This window comes from Bufo bufo, chromosome 1 (assembly GCF_905171765.1).
Source record: "Bufo bufo chromosome 1, aBufBuf1.1, whole genome shotgun sequence".
In the NCBI taxonomy this organism is placed as follows: Eukaryota; Metazoa; Chordata; class Amphibia; order Anura; family Bufonidae; genus Bufo; species Bufo bufo.
In genome coordinates this window covers 214866473-214883200 of record NC_053389.1, presented here as the reverse complement: position 1 = coordinate 214883200, position 16728 = coordinate 214866473, and the positions used below count along the sequence as shown (strand labels likewise).

Sequence of the window (16728 nt, the reverse complement as noted above, 5' to 3'; positions counted from 1 at the left end):
AAAATATAGAACATGTCCTATATGATAGGCGGTATCCGCGTTTTGCGGATTTGCAATTTGCGCACCGTAACAGTTACGGACATGTAAAAAAAGCCATGTCACTTGGTCATATCTTTAATATGCTTTTTGCCTTTTAATACCCATTGTGACTTAACACTATCTGTCATAAATGAACTGTGGTTGGTAACATATCAAACGTTTTTGACCTCGTGGGATCCAATGGACTACATATTTCAGTTGTATATCCATTAGATTGACAAATCAAAGGTCGTCGCTGTGGCGTAACCCTGAACGTCCATGATTAGCCAATCCCCATTTTGTCCCAATAGACTTGTCATTGATTGATGTGGAAACCAACACCAGTTTCAGTGGAACGGTGCATTTATTGAAAGGTAAGAACTGTATTTTTGGAGTATAAGACTCACTTTTTTAGAAAGAAAAATTGTTTAAAAGTGCCTACATCTAGTCTGCAGTCAGACTTGCCTGTCATATTTGAACTGTGGTTGGCAACCTATTCCTATCAAAGGTTTTGACCTCAGGGTATCTAAGGAACTCCAAATTTCAATTGTATATCCATTAGTACCATTACATGTATTCTCCTATGCATCTGTAGACATTCTGCTTCACAAGCCAATATTCAATTAACCAAAAAGGCAAAAAAGACATCATGTACACCTTACAAAGATGCAAATTAAATCTTCAATAAGGGAAATATAGTAATATCAATATTAAAAGGAGAATTACAAGTCTGGCCAATCAAGGTCTGTCACTATGGCATCAACATGGACATCCATGATTAGACATTCCCAATCTTGTCCCAATGGTCAACTTGTCATTACATTCCGGGGATAAAGAAGTTTTGAACAATGCATTTATTGAAAGGTATGAACAGTATTTTTGAACTATAAGATTCACTTTTTTTTAGAAAGAAAAGATCTTGTTAAAAAGTGCCTAGGTCTTATGGTCTCCAGTCAGACCCCCCTGACTGCTTCCTTTCTAATCTATCAGAGTGTTCATACAGCACTTTGCTAGATCAGTGAGAGAGGTGCATGTCTGCACCCTCCTTTCTCCATGCCCAATGCCAATCCACATGATCAGTGCAAGCAGGAGAGGAGGCTGAGCGATCGTTCAGCTCATGGAGAGGACTGTGAGAAACACCTTGTTCCCCAAGCTTAAGGTCCCCAGGGAAATACATGAAAGCTCTGACTTAGTGTAGGTAATGGACCTTTGATGATATCACCAGTGGGAGGAATCAGACCAGTAAGAAGAAGAGGACTACACAGTAATGTATTGAACTGAACTGTAACAGCAGCTGCTGTGCGCCGCTGTTCCCCTGCTTACCGCCGCAGTCCCAGGCGCCGTGTTCAGCGGTGATCTGCTCCCAGTACTTCCCCATTCACCGCTGCATTCCTGGGCTCTGTCCTTGCAGGTACTGTTGTTCTGGGATCCGCTCCACAGTTTCTTTTCAGCCCTGGCCACAGTATGCTTGCTGCTTGTACCCTGCAGCACTTCCTTAAGGGCTGGCACGCGTCACTTCCTGTGCTTTATGGGTTAGATCATGTGACCTCACTGACCAATCCTAGCCATCCTGCACATATATAAGTGTCTCAGCCCCCTTCACAGATGCCTCAGTGTCAAGGTCCTTGTGTCCCGCTAAGGTTGCTGTTATCTCTGCTTGTGTTCCTGTGTACCTGACTCTTGCTTGTGTTTCTGGACTTGGCTACCAGTCTGATCCCTGCCTGCTTGCCTTGAATCTCCTGTTGCCGATACGGACTGCCTGACCTGTACCTGTGCCACCTGTCCAGACCTATTGCTTGTTTGACTTTCCCTCTGCCTCATCCTTCGGTCCTTCACTGTTGCTCCTGGTTACAACTCAGCCTGCTGACTACGTCTGTACCTCTGGTACATTTCTCAGGAACCTCCTGGTCCGCCTGGACCAGCTGTCTTGTGTGACAATCCTCCTCAAGAGCTAGTGATCTGGTGTTCCCCTCGGGAAAGTCTATCCCCACCATCAGGGGTACTGTGAAGATCGAGGGGTTCACTTAGACAATGCCCTTAGAGGAGGTAGCACACGTGGCACAGTGGGTTCACTCCTGCTGGTTCGTGACATGTACACTGTAACTTGTAATGTTTATTGTGATGATGTTGCTACTCCTATCATGTGACCACATGCGCCATTGCTGTTTGTTTTAGTGGTCAAAAGATGAGACACTAGGAGTAACAGGAGCTGACTGTAAACTATTAACCCCTTCACCCTAGACTGTTGAACGCTCCACTTCATTAATCTACCAGGGAAGTTTAAATTAATTGAAAATAGTTCTTTTCAATTTCCTGTTGTTTAAACCGGTGGGGCGTCTTGCTGTGAGATGTGTCTTATAGTCCAAAAAATAAGGTATATGCCAGTGTATTTTATTTTATTGGTTTGGGATGCCTTATAGTCATTTAATGTATTGTTTTTCCTAGAGACCATCCTTGGGCTCTTTTATTTGTACAGATTACATTCCTCAACCTTTCCCCTTCTCTCTTCCTCACTTTTTCTGATCCATCCCTACTTCAGAGAAATCCAAAGGGAAAAAAAGGACTGTCAGTGCTCACCTTTCCAAACCAGCCATTTCCAATCTCCTGAAGATAGCTTAGGTCCTGTCGACTAAATCCTGTCTGTTTCACTGTGGATACAGAAAATATAGTTAGTACCAGTCTTTCCAATAACATATATAGCAAATGTATCTGTACAATCACTAGTATTTTACACATTCTCAAATGATTGACATTAAAGGGGTTCTCTGGGCTTTTCATAAAATTCTGCCATCTTCTGGTCTGTGTAGGAAAGATAGTTTGGGCAATGCTTACCCATCCATCGCTGTTGTCTCAGCTGTGCTCACAGTGGCTGTGGGCACTTCTGCCAACATGATGCATTCCCAAGTCTTCCTGTTAAGCTGCATATACTGTATGTGCAGTAGAACAGGAAGACTCTGGAACACATCGAGTTGTGCATGCAGCCAGGATTTTATGAAAAGCCCAGAGAACCCCTTTAATGAAGAATACAATGTCAGGACCTCCACAGGGCAGTCCCCACAAGCCCATACCTTATACGTAAATATTCTGCAACAGAACCAAATACACAGTAGAGCAGAATTCAACTCTATAACTGTCTTGAGGAAAGCAATACAGTTGCATTCAGGAGGGCACTTTCTTCTGCCAGCCAGGTGGATAAGTACCAGATGCACCTAGCATTAATTAATGCTGAGAGCATCAGTTCCCTATGTAACTGACTGGTGGCTGTGAGGAGAGCTCACAAGGCCTCATAGCCATTGGCCTACTAGGAAATTTCTTTGTAGGGTCTATGGCCAGTCCATCCCTGTACATAATCAAGATAATACATAGGGGGAGATTTATCAAACTGGTGTAAAGTAGAACTGGCTTAGTTGCCCATAGCAACCAATCAGATGCCACCTGTCACGGTCTCTCCCGTGACAGGGGTCAGAAGATCTAAGAGACTGGCTGCACGTGATGTGATCTGACAGCCTCTTTGGTTTCACTTGTTTCTGTGTTGTTGCTGGTTATGACTACACCTCTTGTCTCAGGTGTAGCTTAAGTGGTCATTCCAAGTCCTCTATATGCTATGCGGTTGATAGTTCCTTTCTGGTTGTGGAAGTGCTGATGTTTGGTTCTCCTCTGAGTTCCTGCTCGTTCGCGTACATCGGAGTTAAGTGTCTTTTTCCTATTTCTAGTTTGTCGTATTCCCATATCTTTTGGTATTAAGCCTGAGGGAGTCTCCTGTTCCTTCAGCTGAGAAGGAACAGGTCATCTTTTGTCCTGACACTGCTTCCAGGGCCCTTTAAGGTCAGATAGGGTTCTAGGTTCCTGCGTATGAACATTCTTTCCATCAAGATCTGTTCATACTGATAGTAGTCAAGGCTCGGTTTAGGGATTCACTAGGTGGTGACCTTTTCCTAGTTTCCAGGCCTAGTACCTTTTCCCTTCCCTCCTGTGTTCGGTGTGGAGTTTACCTCCCACACCGCGCCGTGACATTATCAACCGCCATAAACTGTCATTTTTTGTTTGTGTCAGTGAGGGTATGGATCCAATCGTTGCACTGGCTAGACAATTGCAGGGTCTGTCTCTAGAGATAGCTGACTTCCACACGCACATCCAGGGATCACAGGCTGCTGGTGCCAGTAGTAGTTTCCAGGCCCGTCCTGAACCTAAGGTTGCACTTCCAGACATATTTTCGGGGGGAAGCGATAATTTCATTTGGTTCAGAGAGTCGTGTAAATTGTACTTTAAATTACGTTCACTCTCATCTGGGGATGAGAGTCAAAGAGTGGGTATTATCATGTTGTTGCTTAAAGGGGAGGCTCAGTCTTGGGCCTTTTCTCTACTGACTGGATCACAGTCCCTCCGATCAGTAGATAAATTTTTCAGAGCTCTAGGTCTTATCTAGGATGACCCGGATCGTATCTTCCTGGCCGAGACCAAGTTACGTGGTTTACAGCAGGGAGAGCGTTCTGCGGAGATCTATTGCTCTGAATTTAGGAGATGGGCTACGGATACGGAATGGAATGATCCAGCTCTCCATAGCCAGTTCTGTCAGGGATTATCCGAGAGGCTAAAGGACACGTTGGCCTTTCACGAAAATCCTGAGTCATTGGAAGCGGCTATGTCCCTTGCTGTACGTATGGATAGATGCCTGAGAGAGAGATCTAAGGTCCCTCACTCTCAGGACGAACTATCATATAACATAGCGGCTTCCTCTGATACCTTGGGTGGAGAGACTCCTGAGTTTATGCCTGGTGAAGAACTTATGCAGTTAGGGGACCTACCTCTGGGCCTGCTTGTAAGAGTTTTAGTCATAAGAATGGAGTATGTTTTTTCTGTGGAAAAAGGGAAAATTTTGTTAATGTTTGTCCTTACGTTCAGCGTCAAGGTGAAAACAAAAATAAAAGTTTAATTCCCATCTTACTCTTGGTGGGGTGGGTGGGGAGTCAGAGAACCTACTTTTGTCATTTACTGGTAGTATACGATTTCTCCTGTCTGCTGAGGTGGCGCTAGAGTCCAAAACTGTGGGAATTGAGGTGTTTATTGACAGTGGGGAAGGGGTTAACCTAGTTGATGGTCAGTTTGTCTGTTTGCATGGGTTGACAACAAGTGCATTAAAGAAAAATATTTTGGTGTTTGCAATAGACTCCGCACCATTTACTCAGAAATGTTTGTCCCAGATGGTGCAGGACATCCGTTTAAGAGTGGGTGATTTTCATCAGGAAGCCATGTCGTGCTTTATGCTGGAGGGTCTGTCTACTTCATTGGTTCTGGGTTTACCATGGTTGAGCAAACATAATCCTACAATTGACTGGTGAGACAGATTCTCGATTGGAGTGATTATTGCATGGACAACTGTCTTAATACATCTCTTTCTGTCTTGACTACTAAAGCTGTTCCCTCTTTCATTTCTGGTTTTTGTGATGTATTTTCTGAGAGTGGTTGCCAGGGTTTACCCCCACAATCTTATTCCCGGAACGAAGTTGCCCAAATCTAGGTTATGTAACCTTTCTGAACTCGAAAGAGCGGCCATGTGAGAAAATATTGCAGAGAGTTTGGCTAAAGGACATATTAGACCTTCCAAGTCCCCAGTGGCAGCAGGGTTTACGTGATCCGTACCACCTTCCTTTGATTCCTGACTTGTTTAACCAGATTGTTGGTGCCAAGGTGTTCTCCAAGTTGGACCCAAGGGGGGCATATAATCTGGTCAGGATCAAGGAAGGGGATGAATGGAAGACGGCGTTTAATACCCCAGAGGGTCATTTTGAGAGTCTGGTCATGCCGTTTGGGTTAACTAATGCTCCTGTGGTTTTCCAGCATTTTGTTAATTATATCTTTCACCATCTGGTGGGAGGTTTGTTGTTGTGTATCTGGATGACATACTAATTTATTCTCTAGATATGAAGACTCATCAGAGTCACGTGAGACAGGTGTTACAGATCGTAAGAGAGAATAAATTGTATGCTAAGAGTACTTTCACACTAGCGTTTTTTTCTTTTCCGGTATTGAGTTCCGTCCTAGGGGTTCAATACCGGAAAAAAACTGATCAGTTTTATCCTAATGTATTCTGAATGGAGAGCAATCTTTTCAGTATGCATCAGGATATCTTCAGTTCAGTCACTGTATGGTTTTTGGATGGAGAAAATACTGCAGCATGCTGCGGTATTTTCACCGTCCAAAATTCCGGAACACTTGCCGAAACACTTGCCTGCATGCACAGACCCCACAGACCGCATCCGGATCCGTCTACAAATGTTATCAGTTTGCATACAGATTGCCGGAACTGCCTGCCGGAATCCAGCGACGCTAGTGTGAAAGTACCCTAAGATGGAGAAGTGTGTATTTGCAGTTCAGGAAGTGCAATTCCTGGGTTAACTACTCTTTTCAGGTTTTCGTATGGATCCAGAGACGGTCCGTGCTGTGTTGGACTGGGATCGACCCGAAAAACTGAAAGCGCTTATGTGGTTTTTGGGGTTCACCAACTACTACTGTAAATAATTTTGAACTATTTGACTGCCGTTAAACCTTTAACGGACATGACTAGGAAAGGTTTGGATGTCTCAGTCTAGTCTGATGTGGCATTACAAGCTTTTTCTGCGGTGAAGGAATGTTTTGCTTCTGCTCCTATACTGGTGAAACCGGATGTGTCACAGCCATTCATTGTGGAAGTTGACGCATCCGAGGTAGGGGTAGGAGCAGTCTTGCCCAGGGTCCTTCACCTAGTAAATGGCGCCCATGTGCATTCTTCTCTAAGAAACCCTCGGCTGCAGAGAGGAATTATGATGTGGGTAATAAAGAATTGCTGACCATTAAGTTGGCTTTTGAGGAGTGGCGTCATTGGTTGGAAGGAGCAATTCATCCTATTACTGTGCTTACTGATCAAAAAAATCTGGCTTACCCGGAGTCGGCTAATTGACTGAACCCAAGGCAGGCAAGATGGTCGTTGTTTTTGACCAGATTTAATTTAATTGTCACCTATCCCCCTGGGGCTGAATGTGATGTGATCTGACAGCCTATTTGGTTTCACTTGTTTATGTGTTGTTGCTTGTTATGACCACACCTCTTGTATCAGGTGTAGATAAGTGGTCATTCCAACTCCTCTATTTAGTCTGGTCTCACCCATCATGCTATGAGGTTGATAGCTCCTTTCTGGTTGTGGAAGTGCTGGTGTTTGGTTCTCCTCTGAGTTCCTGCGCATCCGCGTACTTCGGAGTTAAGTGTCTTTTTTCTATTTCTAGTTTGTCGTATTCCCATATCTTTTGGTATTAGGCCTGAGGGAGTCTCCTGTTCCTTCAGCTGGGAAGGAACAGGTCATCTTTTATTCTGACACTGCTTCCAGGGCCCTTTAGGGTCAGGTAGGGCTCTAGGTTCCTGTGTATGAACCTTTCTACCATTGAGGTCTGTTCATACTGATAGTAGTCAGGGCTTGGTTTAGGGATTCATTAGATGGTGACCTTTCCCCTTTCCCTAGTTTCCAGGTCTAGTACCTTTTCCTTCCCTCCTGTGTTCGGTGTGGAGTTTACCTCCCACACCGCGCCGTGACACCACCTTTCATTTTCCAAAGGAGCTATGAAAAATGAAAGGTGGAATCTGATTGGTAGCTATGGGAAACTAAGTCAGTTCTACTTTAAACCAGTTTAGTAAATCTCCTCCATAAGGTTTTGCATGTAAATTTACCAATGGGAAAACTGATATGTAATACAGTACCAGAAAGTGTGGAGTGAAAGAGTTAAAGTGTCATAGACTACTCTGTACACAGTGGGGGAGATTTATCAAAACTGGTGTAAAGTAAAACTGGCTTAGTTGCCATAGCAACCAATCATGTTCCACCTTTCATTTTCCAAAGGAGTTCGTAAACATGAAACTTGGAATATGTTTGGTTTCCATGGGAAACTAAGCCAGTTTTCCTTTACATCAGTTTTGATAAATCTCCCTCAGTGGGTCAGATTTACTAATGCTGTCTAAAATGTTGACAATGTAATCATTTATAACCTAAAGACTTGCAAAATATATTACAGTGGTGCACGCTATACAATAAATTGACATTTTTCTCAACTTTTTCACCACTTATTGAATGACTTGCTTTGAGCCAACAGTTTGTGTCAAACTTTTGCCACATGTTGTTGCATTTTAAGACATTCCCTTTAGGCCTCATGCACACGACCGTTGTGTGCATCCGCGGCCGTTGTTCTGTTTTTTTTCGCGGACCCATTGACTTTCAATGGGTCCGTGGAAAAATCTGAAAATGCACCGTTTGGCTTCCGCGTCCGTGATCCGTTTTTTCAGTCCGTGAAAAAAATATGACCTGTCCTATTTTTTCACGGACAACGGTTCACGGACACATTCAAGTCAATGTGTCCGTGAAAAATTACGGATGCACACAAGATAGTCATCTGCGTCCGTGATCCGTGTCCGTGATCCGTGTCCGTTTTTCCTATCATTTTCAATGCAAACTTGACTTAGTTTTTTTTTTTCACTTTTCATGTCCGTGGATCCTCTAAAAATCAAGGAAGACCCACGGATGAAAAAACAGACACGGATCACGGAACAGCCGAAACCGTTTTTGCGGACCGCAAAAAGAAACGTCTGTGTGCATGAGGCCTTAAGCTAAGTCATACCCCTTTCCTTCTAAGCCATGCCCCATAGCCAAGCAAGGTGCAGTGGATTATTCTTTTTGGAGCATTTGCTTCATAAATAGGTCTAAAGCTAAAACTAAATGCATCAAAATATGCAAAAGTTTGGTGCATTTTACAATAAGGTCTCAGGGATATACACTGATATATCTTCCCCAGTGTGCATAGGGTATTCCAAGAAGCTGGAGGCCATTTTTGGTGAATGTTGAGGAGACCAGGAATGAATAAAAAGGAAGGCGCCAGGTACTTTAATTGTGCATCGTGCAGTTAATTGAATCTTTTATGCAGAATCAGAAGGCCACTTTATTGGAGCTCTACCAAAATAAATCTACAGTAAAAGAGTCTTTTGAGATATAGTCCTAAACCAGGGCTCATGGGAGATGGGTACCTGTTTTAGGAGCCTGTGTGTTGGGGACAGGTAAAGACACTTCTGAGAGAGGAAGAATGTAGACATCAGGAATGGACTGGGAAGAGGAAGTCTCCTCAGCGGGTGGAGTATACTCCCCAGAAAACTCTTCTCCATCTGGATTTTCAAACTCCTATAGAACATAAAGACATTTTAAAAGAGAATAAAAAATACAAAAGACACACAATGCAAAAGAATAAATATATCTAAAATATTCTTTATGTAAAGTCCACTGCTGTATGTAAAAATATTGGATGAAAACAAAGGTGGCTGTAGTGCACTATGGTAAATGAGCTGTCGGGTACTTTTAAAAATGTAGCAAAGAGCAGAGGATAGGATAAAACAACCAAAGAAGGGTTAGTCACCTGGAAAATTTGCCGCTGCTCCGGGGCTTCTTGGTGCAGTCCTGCAGTGATGACATTTCAGCTACCCGCATGCCATGGAGGTGGTCACAATGCCATCACTGCACGATAGCAGCAGAGACCAGTGGAAGCAAATGATCAGCGGTGGATTTTCCCAAGGACTAATACTTCTCTTGTATTTTTATCACATGCCCTGCTATTTGTTACATTTTTAAATATTCCCCCCAGGGATATCTCCATGCACCTTACTGTCAATAAAAAGAAAAACAAGAGCAGGAGGTACCACAGCACACCCTCTCAAGGGTAGAAACAGGCTGAAATTCTAGACCCTAGAGAGATAGTAACCCACATGTTGAGAACCTAGGGTCTAAATGATTATAGATATTATTAAATTAGAAGATAACTACCCATGATAGTATATTTTTTTCCCATACTTTTAGGCGGGCCACACATGCCCGATATTTCTACCAAATCATGAAGGCTAATAATTAAGCTGTAATCAGAAGTGCTTGGCCGAATCTGAGTCTCCCAGTGATGTTAAGAATCCTTCCCCTGTTTTTATAGTAAAGGATTGGCACTCTGCTGCGCTCTGGCATCCACATCATAAGCACTCATCTTGGCACCGATAACAGAATCAGCAGCTCAGACACAGCATCTAGTTGACTGCATAAAGAAATTTTAGAAAGGTGGAACATTTTTTTTTCAATCCATACATTTTTCAAGCTACTTAAGGGCAATATACAGAAAAATAATACAATGTGCAGATGGTTTGATTGTGATTACACAGTAAAAATTTGGACCCATCTAAAAATTGGGAAACTGGGATACTGATGGATCTGTTCAATGTACGCCTTTATAAACAGTAAAAAAGTGCCACAAATAATACAGCTAGTTCTACCTTAACTATGTAATCAAGTTTATGACCCAAAAAGTATGTGTTAAAGAAGCAATTAGGGTCCGCGCTTCAAAGTAGGGATATCAGAAAAAGCACATCAAACACTGTTCATGCACAGGGCATTGTTTTATATTTTATACGATGATCTAGACTGTGATCTTGTAAGTGAAATAAAGTTATTGGAATCGATGTATATGTGGGTCTGCACGATGTTTGTATTTTCTTTGAAGGTGCGAGGAGTATAATTACCATTGCTCGTTGGTTCAGAGACTTAGGAGAGGTGAAGGAGGAGAAATAAGGAAGAAATGGGAAGAAACTAACTGTGCATGAACAGTGTTTGATGTGCTTTTTCTGATATCCCTACATTAAAGCGCGGACCCTAATTGTTTCTTTAACTTTGGACTTAAGGAGGTGGGGATCTACTAACTAAAGAGGGACTGCAGCTCGTGTGTAGCACCCTTTCCGATCCACAATACACCAAAAAGTACATGAACATTACCTAAAGGGAACATGGTTCATTTTAAACATGGTGTCTGAGCTGCAAGCAGCTTGTTAGGCTGGGTTCACACCTGAGCGTTTTACAGCGCGTTCCTACGCGCTGTAAAACGCTCAACAGGCAAAGACCAATGTTTCCCTATGGGCATGGTTCTCACCTGAGCGTTTTACAGCACGTACGAATGCGCTGTAAAACGCCCTTCGCCCCAAGAAGTACAGTAGCTTCTTTGGGGCTTATTGTCGGGCGTAAGTCATTGTAGTCAATAGCAAGAACGCATGTATGACGTGCATTTCCAAAATACAAAAACGCCCCAAAATACGCCCGATAAAAACGCCTGTAAACAGCGCATATCGAATACGCTCAGGTCTGAACCCAGCCTTATAGAGCAGGAGTTTAGCAGATTGATAAATGGTTTTGTGGGAAAAGATTCTGTAAAACCTGTTATTTCTTCATTTAAATTGCTGCTCGTTCTGGGCTTTGAAGTCCAGAAGACGGTCCTATCAGTGATTGACAGCCTTCCCTCTATGACTGTGTATACAGCTCTGCCTGGGTAAAATGCCCCCATAGGGGCAGTTTTCCCCTGTAATTGGAGCTCCTTCACATGCCCCAGTCAAAGTTACACTTTGACTGGGGCATGTGAAGGAGCTCCAATTACAGGGGAAAACTGCCCCTATGGGGGCATTTTACACAGGCAGAGCTGTATACAAGCAAAATAACAAAAAGTCGAAATGTTTTTCAATGGTTTTATGACCTTTTTGGAGGCACATATTGCAAAAATATATAAAACAATAAGCAAAGAAAAAATACATTTAAAAAATGTAAAAATAAATGCCCACGCCAACAGAAACTGGTGCCATAACCGCCCTGTTTATGTGAGACTTATATAGCGCTGCTATTTTCCACAGCACTTTACAGACATTATCATCACTCACTGTCCCCAATGTAGCTCACAATCTAAAGTCTTTATCAGTATGTCTTTGTGGTATGGGAGGAAAGCCATGCAAACACAGGGAGAACATACAAACTCCATGCAGGTGTTGTTGTTATATATCAAAAGGATGGACACAAAATAAGGAACCTATATTAACATTTTGTGATCAATTTGCAAATTGGAAACAAAAAAAATTCTCTAAAAATATAAATAATAAACCCAATGTGTCACAAAAAAAGTCCCAGAAATTATTTTGGTAGCTCAACATAAATGTCAGGCCCCTTAAACCACCACGTATGCTATATCACAAAAAAAGGTCTAGTTTAGTTAGGCAATAATTTAACATTATAACTTCTACATCATACATACATATGTCTGTTTTGGTAAATACATGTATTCTATATAAAATAATAATTCGGAACTATGCATTGTGCCATTCCCCTATTCCCCCAGGAATTGCTAGTTGGGGGTGTGTCCCTAAGCACTGTGGCACTGTCCAATCACCGCCGACAGTGTAGGACATATAGATGAATAACAGAGCAATGGCACAACACAGATTTATCAGGAAAAATGTTGTAGAATTATTTCATGGAGAATACAAGTACTTACTAAAACAGATATTTCAGCAGCAGTGACTGGACTTCTATAAAGTCCATGGTGGCATGATAGCAACATTTAGTTGACGAAGATTTGTGAATAGCTTTTGTGAAAAGCTCTTCACAGCTTTTCCCGGCATGGTGGTGCCCTTATGTGACAAAAAGGGGCATAGCACTAAACCAGTGCATGAAGAACATGGGACAGGGTCAGACTAGCCGAATAGAGTAAAAGAGGATCCTCTGGTAGGCCCAGCCATAGTGGGCCCCAAAGGTCTAGGAGAAAAAACCCATCTAAAGCTGACATGGGGGGTCATGAAATGATCACAAGGTTATATCATTATATGGATAGCCTGCATAAAGAGGAATTTATATGGAAATAAAAGGTTGTATACAATGCAACTCCTACAAATATCTGCACCCTGTATGTATCTTGGCTCCTACAACAATATAGGTCTCAACATAATTCGCTACTTCGCAACCAGTCTCACCTTGAATCCAACATCACCTCTCTTGCAGCAGAGACAGGTAAGGAGCAGGAAGATGAAGGCTAGTAGACCAGAGCAAGAGATAAGTACCACAGCGTATGGTGGTGCAAGAGGGGCCCTCTGCGATGAGCCATCTGCAAGAAGATTAAGGAGAAGAATATGTTTTTTAAACGGTACAAATAATGCATAAAATCAATGCTTAACGTGGAAAATACCCAAAAAACATTTATTTTAATACAATATCTTGGTTCTTCATTGTGAATAGGAACTGATAAATAGTGTTGATCACGAATATTCAAATTGCGAATTTTAATCGCGAATATCGGCACTTCGAAAATTTGCGAATATTTAGAATATCGCAAAATATATTCGTAATCGCAAATATTCATTTTCTTTTAAAAAATAACAGTTTAGGCAAATTTTTAAGCGAATTTTCATAATCAAGAAAATAATGCCTGGAGATCACGAATTCGCAAATTCTCGAATATATCGCAAATTTGAATATTGCCCCTGTCGCTCATCACTACTAATATAGTCTTATACAGAACAACATAGGTCTTTTGAAAAGATTTAAACATTTGAAGCATGTTTATGACCATACATTCCCATGTTTTTCAGTATTGCCCCTCTACAAATCACCCATGTTCTAAACTCATCCCAAGAAGCTTGCAGCAAAGGAAACCATTCCTGTCCAGACCACAATCAAAGTGCTATTGTAGGTCCTGGCTATGGAGACAATGAGCTGAGAAATATCAGGTCCAAAACCATGGACCTTGATTGGTTGCTAAATGGCTAACTAAGGTTTAAAGGTCTTGTCCCATATGGACATTTATAGCATATTGATAGAATATGTCCAATAGTTGTCAGTCGCACTTCTGGGACCCATCCCTATCTCAAGAACAGGGCTTCACCGTGGAGACCACACCGTGCATGTGCTGAGTACCCTCCATTCACTTCGCTCTCCATTCATGGAAGTGCTTCTTGAGATAGCAGATAGTCCCAAAGGTGGAAACCGTACCTATTGGACATTTATGCATTTAATGTCAATATGCTATGAATGTCCAAATGGGGATATTACTTTGATATATGATGCTCAATCACAATGGAACCTCTTAGAAATAACCATCCAAAGTAGTAGTGAAGAATAGTCTTCAAAGCAGAGGCCAGTGTACCTTTCATAGATGGAACTGAAAATCCATGCCAGAGCTGGGGTGGTCTTTTTAAAGAGGGGAGCTTTTGGAAAGGTTTCACTAAAGATAATATGGGACATTTATCAATTGTGGGCTTTGTCTGTGTAAATTGAGGGGGATTACTGAAATGAAATGAGGGGGAACCTGATGGAGATATGCCAGTGTCACCGAAGGCAAGCATGGACAGTCACCATGCGATGCCATAAGAAACAGCTGATTATTATACTGTATGTTCTGTTAGAGGCATAACTTATAGGGAGCCTGCCCCGAGAAAATTCACTGATAAACCAGACACAGTGCCTTGTAGGGATAGCTCAGCTAAATGTCATGATACCTTACACTTAACGATCCATTGCAAGTGATCAGTTAAGTGCACTGAGGACGGGGCCAAGACTCTCTGAGCACCCTCGCTCCTCCTGCTTGCTCTGCCAGCCCTTCCCTCTCCTTCTTGATTCACAGGGCCACATGAGATGACTATTCAGAAACCTGGCCCTATCAATCAAGAAAGAGAGGAAGGGGTTGACAGAGGAAGCAGGGGAGGGCAGGAGTTCACAGAGCCCGCTCCTTGGCGCACTTAGAAGCTAATTTGCATATGGATTAGGGCTCATTCAGAGAACCGTATGAATGAGTCTGTATCCGATACGCAATATTACGGAATGGGTGCAGACCTATTCATTTCAAGTTGTCGTTTTCTTGTCCGCAATCGTCGTTATCCGTGTTTTGCGGATCCACAATTTGCAGACCACAAAACACTACGGGCGTCTGAATGAGCCCTTATAAGTATTTTTTTCTCCAGAATGACGCAACAGATCGCTAAGTGAAAGACATCATTATATTCAGATGAGCTAGCTCTACTGGGCATTGTGTCTGGTTTATCAGTGAATTTCCTGGTGACAGATTTAAAGAGGACCTGTCACCTCTTCTGTCGCCGCTTGCATTCCCAATGTAATAACAGTTCTGGAGCATCTATTCTTATGACTTTATGATGCGACATTCCTTTATTACTCCTGCTAGAAGTCATGACTGAACTACTGACAGTTTGCAATGAATGTCCAGATAGTTGTTACCAGTTGGGAGTGTGTCCTTGCACAGTCTGACACTGGCAGCACTGACTGGATAGTGGTGGCAGACCAACTGGTAACATCCATCTGGACCTTTATTGAAAATTGCTAGTAATTCATTCATAATTTCTTTCAGGAATAATACAGGAATGTCACATCACAGAGTCATAAAATAGCTGCTCCAGAATTGTTATTACATGGGAAATGTAAGTAGTTACTAAAACCGACACGTCAGGAAGGTAGCTGCTCCCCTTTAAGGCTCATAAGCCCAAATAAAAAACTATAACAGGACTCTCCCCTTACTATTTGTGGCCTCTAGCTCTTCATATCTGTGTGTAATGCTATAGGAAGCATGGCGGGGTGCAGAAGCTGCAAGTTCTTCTTCTCACGGTTTACTTTGATTCCTGTACTTTATATGGTAACTACTGAGAATTAATCATATACTGATTAAATGTTGAAGCCATAAAACAGCGGTGAAGAACCAGCCAGGGGAGCTTTTAGACGGGCTAAGAGGGTGCCTGCTGCAGTATTAAATCTGACTGGAATATCAAGCTGGGCTATTAGCAGAGAAAATGCGATATTACATCAGAGCGCACCGTGGGCACATGAGAAGTATTTGTCCCCCTGAATAATATCCGTGTAACTGATGTAACAAAATATGTCCTATGTAGTGGAATCTGCTGGGCTGGTGGCATGCAATCCACTGTGAATATACAGCCTTAAAGGCCTTTCTCTCCTTAAATTGGTTGTACTGAGGCATTCCAAGTGTTGAGTGAAGCAAAGCATTCGAAGACGAATTCGGTCCACAGTTTAGGAAAACTTTGATTCTCAATGAAGCCGAAATTCCTTCCTTGTAACAAAGCGAAAGTAAGAAACCCGGGAACATGAGACCACCCATAATGCCGTGCAGCCAGCCAATCTGCAGATAGTCATCCCCTGTGATGTCACAGCCCTATAAAACCCTCATCCCGCATGGTCTCCGCCATTGTCCTGTGAGCTGAGCATAGGGAGAGACGTGGCAAGAGTTCATGCGCTAGGGACAGCGTTGCTGCAATAATCCAGCGGCCATGTTTGATCCATCCACCATGTTCGGCATCTGGTTTTAACCCTAATCATTTTAAAAGTGCAATACCATTAGGTTCATAGGAGGGATCCACGTGGGATTATTGTGATCCCTGTTGTTAATGTCTCCATTTTGTTGCTTTGAGGAAGATTTTCCCACCTAAATGCTGTGTACCGTCTCTGGTACCATCACACAGGAAGACAGGCGCCATTTTTTAATTTACTGTCGGCGGTCAAGAAAGGGTTAACTTCCAAGCCTTCACACTGAGATTGGGCCATCAAGTGGGAATAATATGACTAGGCAGAGTGGCTGGGGTATACCTGATTTATTGCAATTTGTGATGAATTCATTCGGAACTAATCGAATTTCTTGATGAACTTCAGCGAATTGGCCAAATCAAATTTTTCAAAACTTCTCTCATATCCAATGCCTATGATAATACTGTGCTGCTTGAATACAGGGGAAGTAAGTATTATCATGTGAAAACTGGCAGAGTAGCACTACTCACTAGAGTTGAGCGAACCCGAACTGTAAAGTTCGGGTTCGTACCGAACTTTAGGGTTTTCGGCAC

At 42.5% G+C, this 16728-nt stretch overlaps 1 protein-coding gene across 1 annotated transcript in view; it reads right to left on the bottom strand.

The window, feature by feature from the left end:
* Positions 1 to 16728, bottom strand: part of LMTK3 (lemur tyrosine kinase 3) — a 116161-nt gene that overhangs the window by 74052 nt on the left and 25381 nt on the right. Inside the window, exons 2-4 of the mRNA XM_040415605.1 lie at positions 12847 to 12977; positions 9061 to 9211; positions 2596 to 2666 (exon numbers count right to left, since the gene is read on the bottom strand). Coding sequence (XP_040271539.1) covers positions 2596 to 2666; positions 9061 to 9211; positions 12847 to 12977 — 353 coding nt within the window. The remainder of the gene's footprint in view (positions 1 to 2595; positions 2667 to 9060; positions 9212 to 12846; positions 12978 to 16728) is intronic.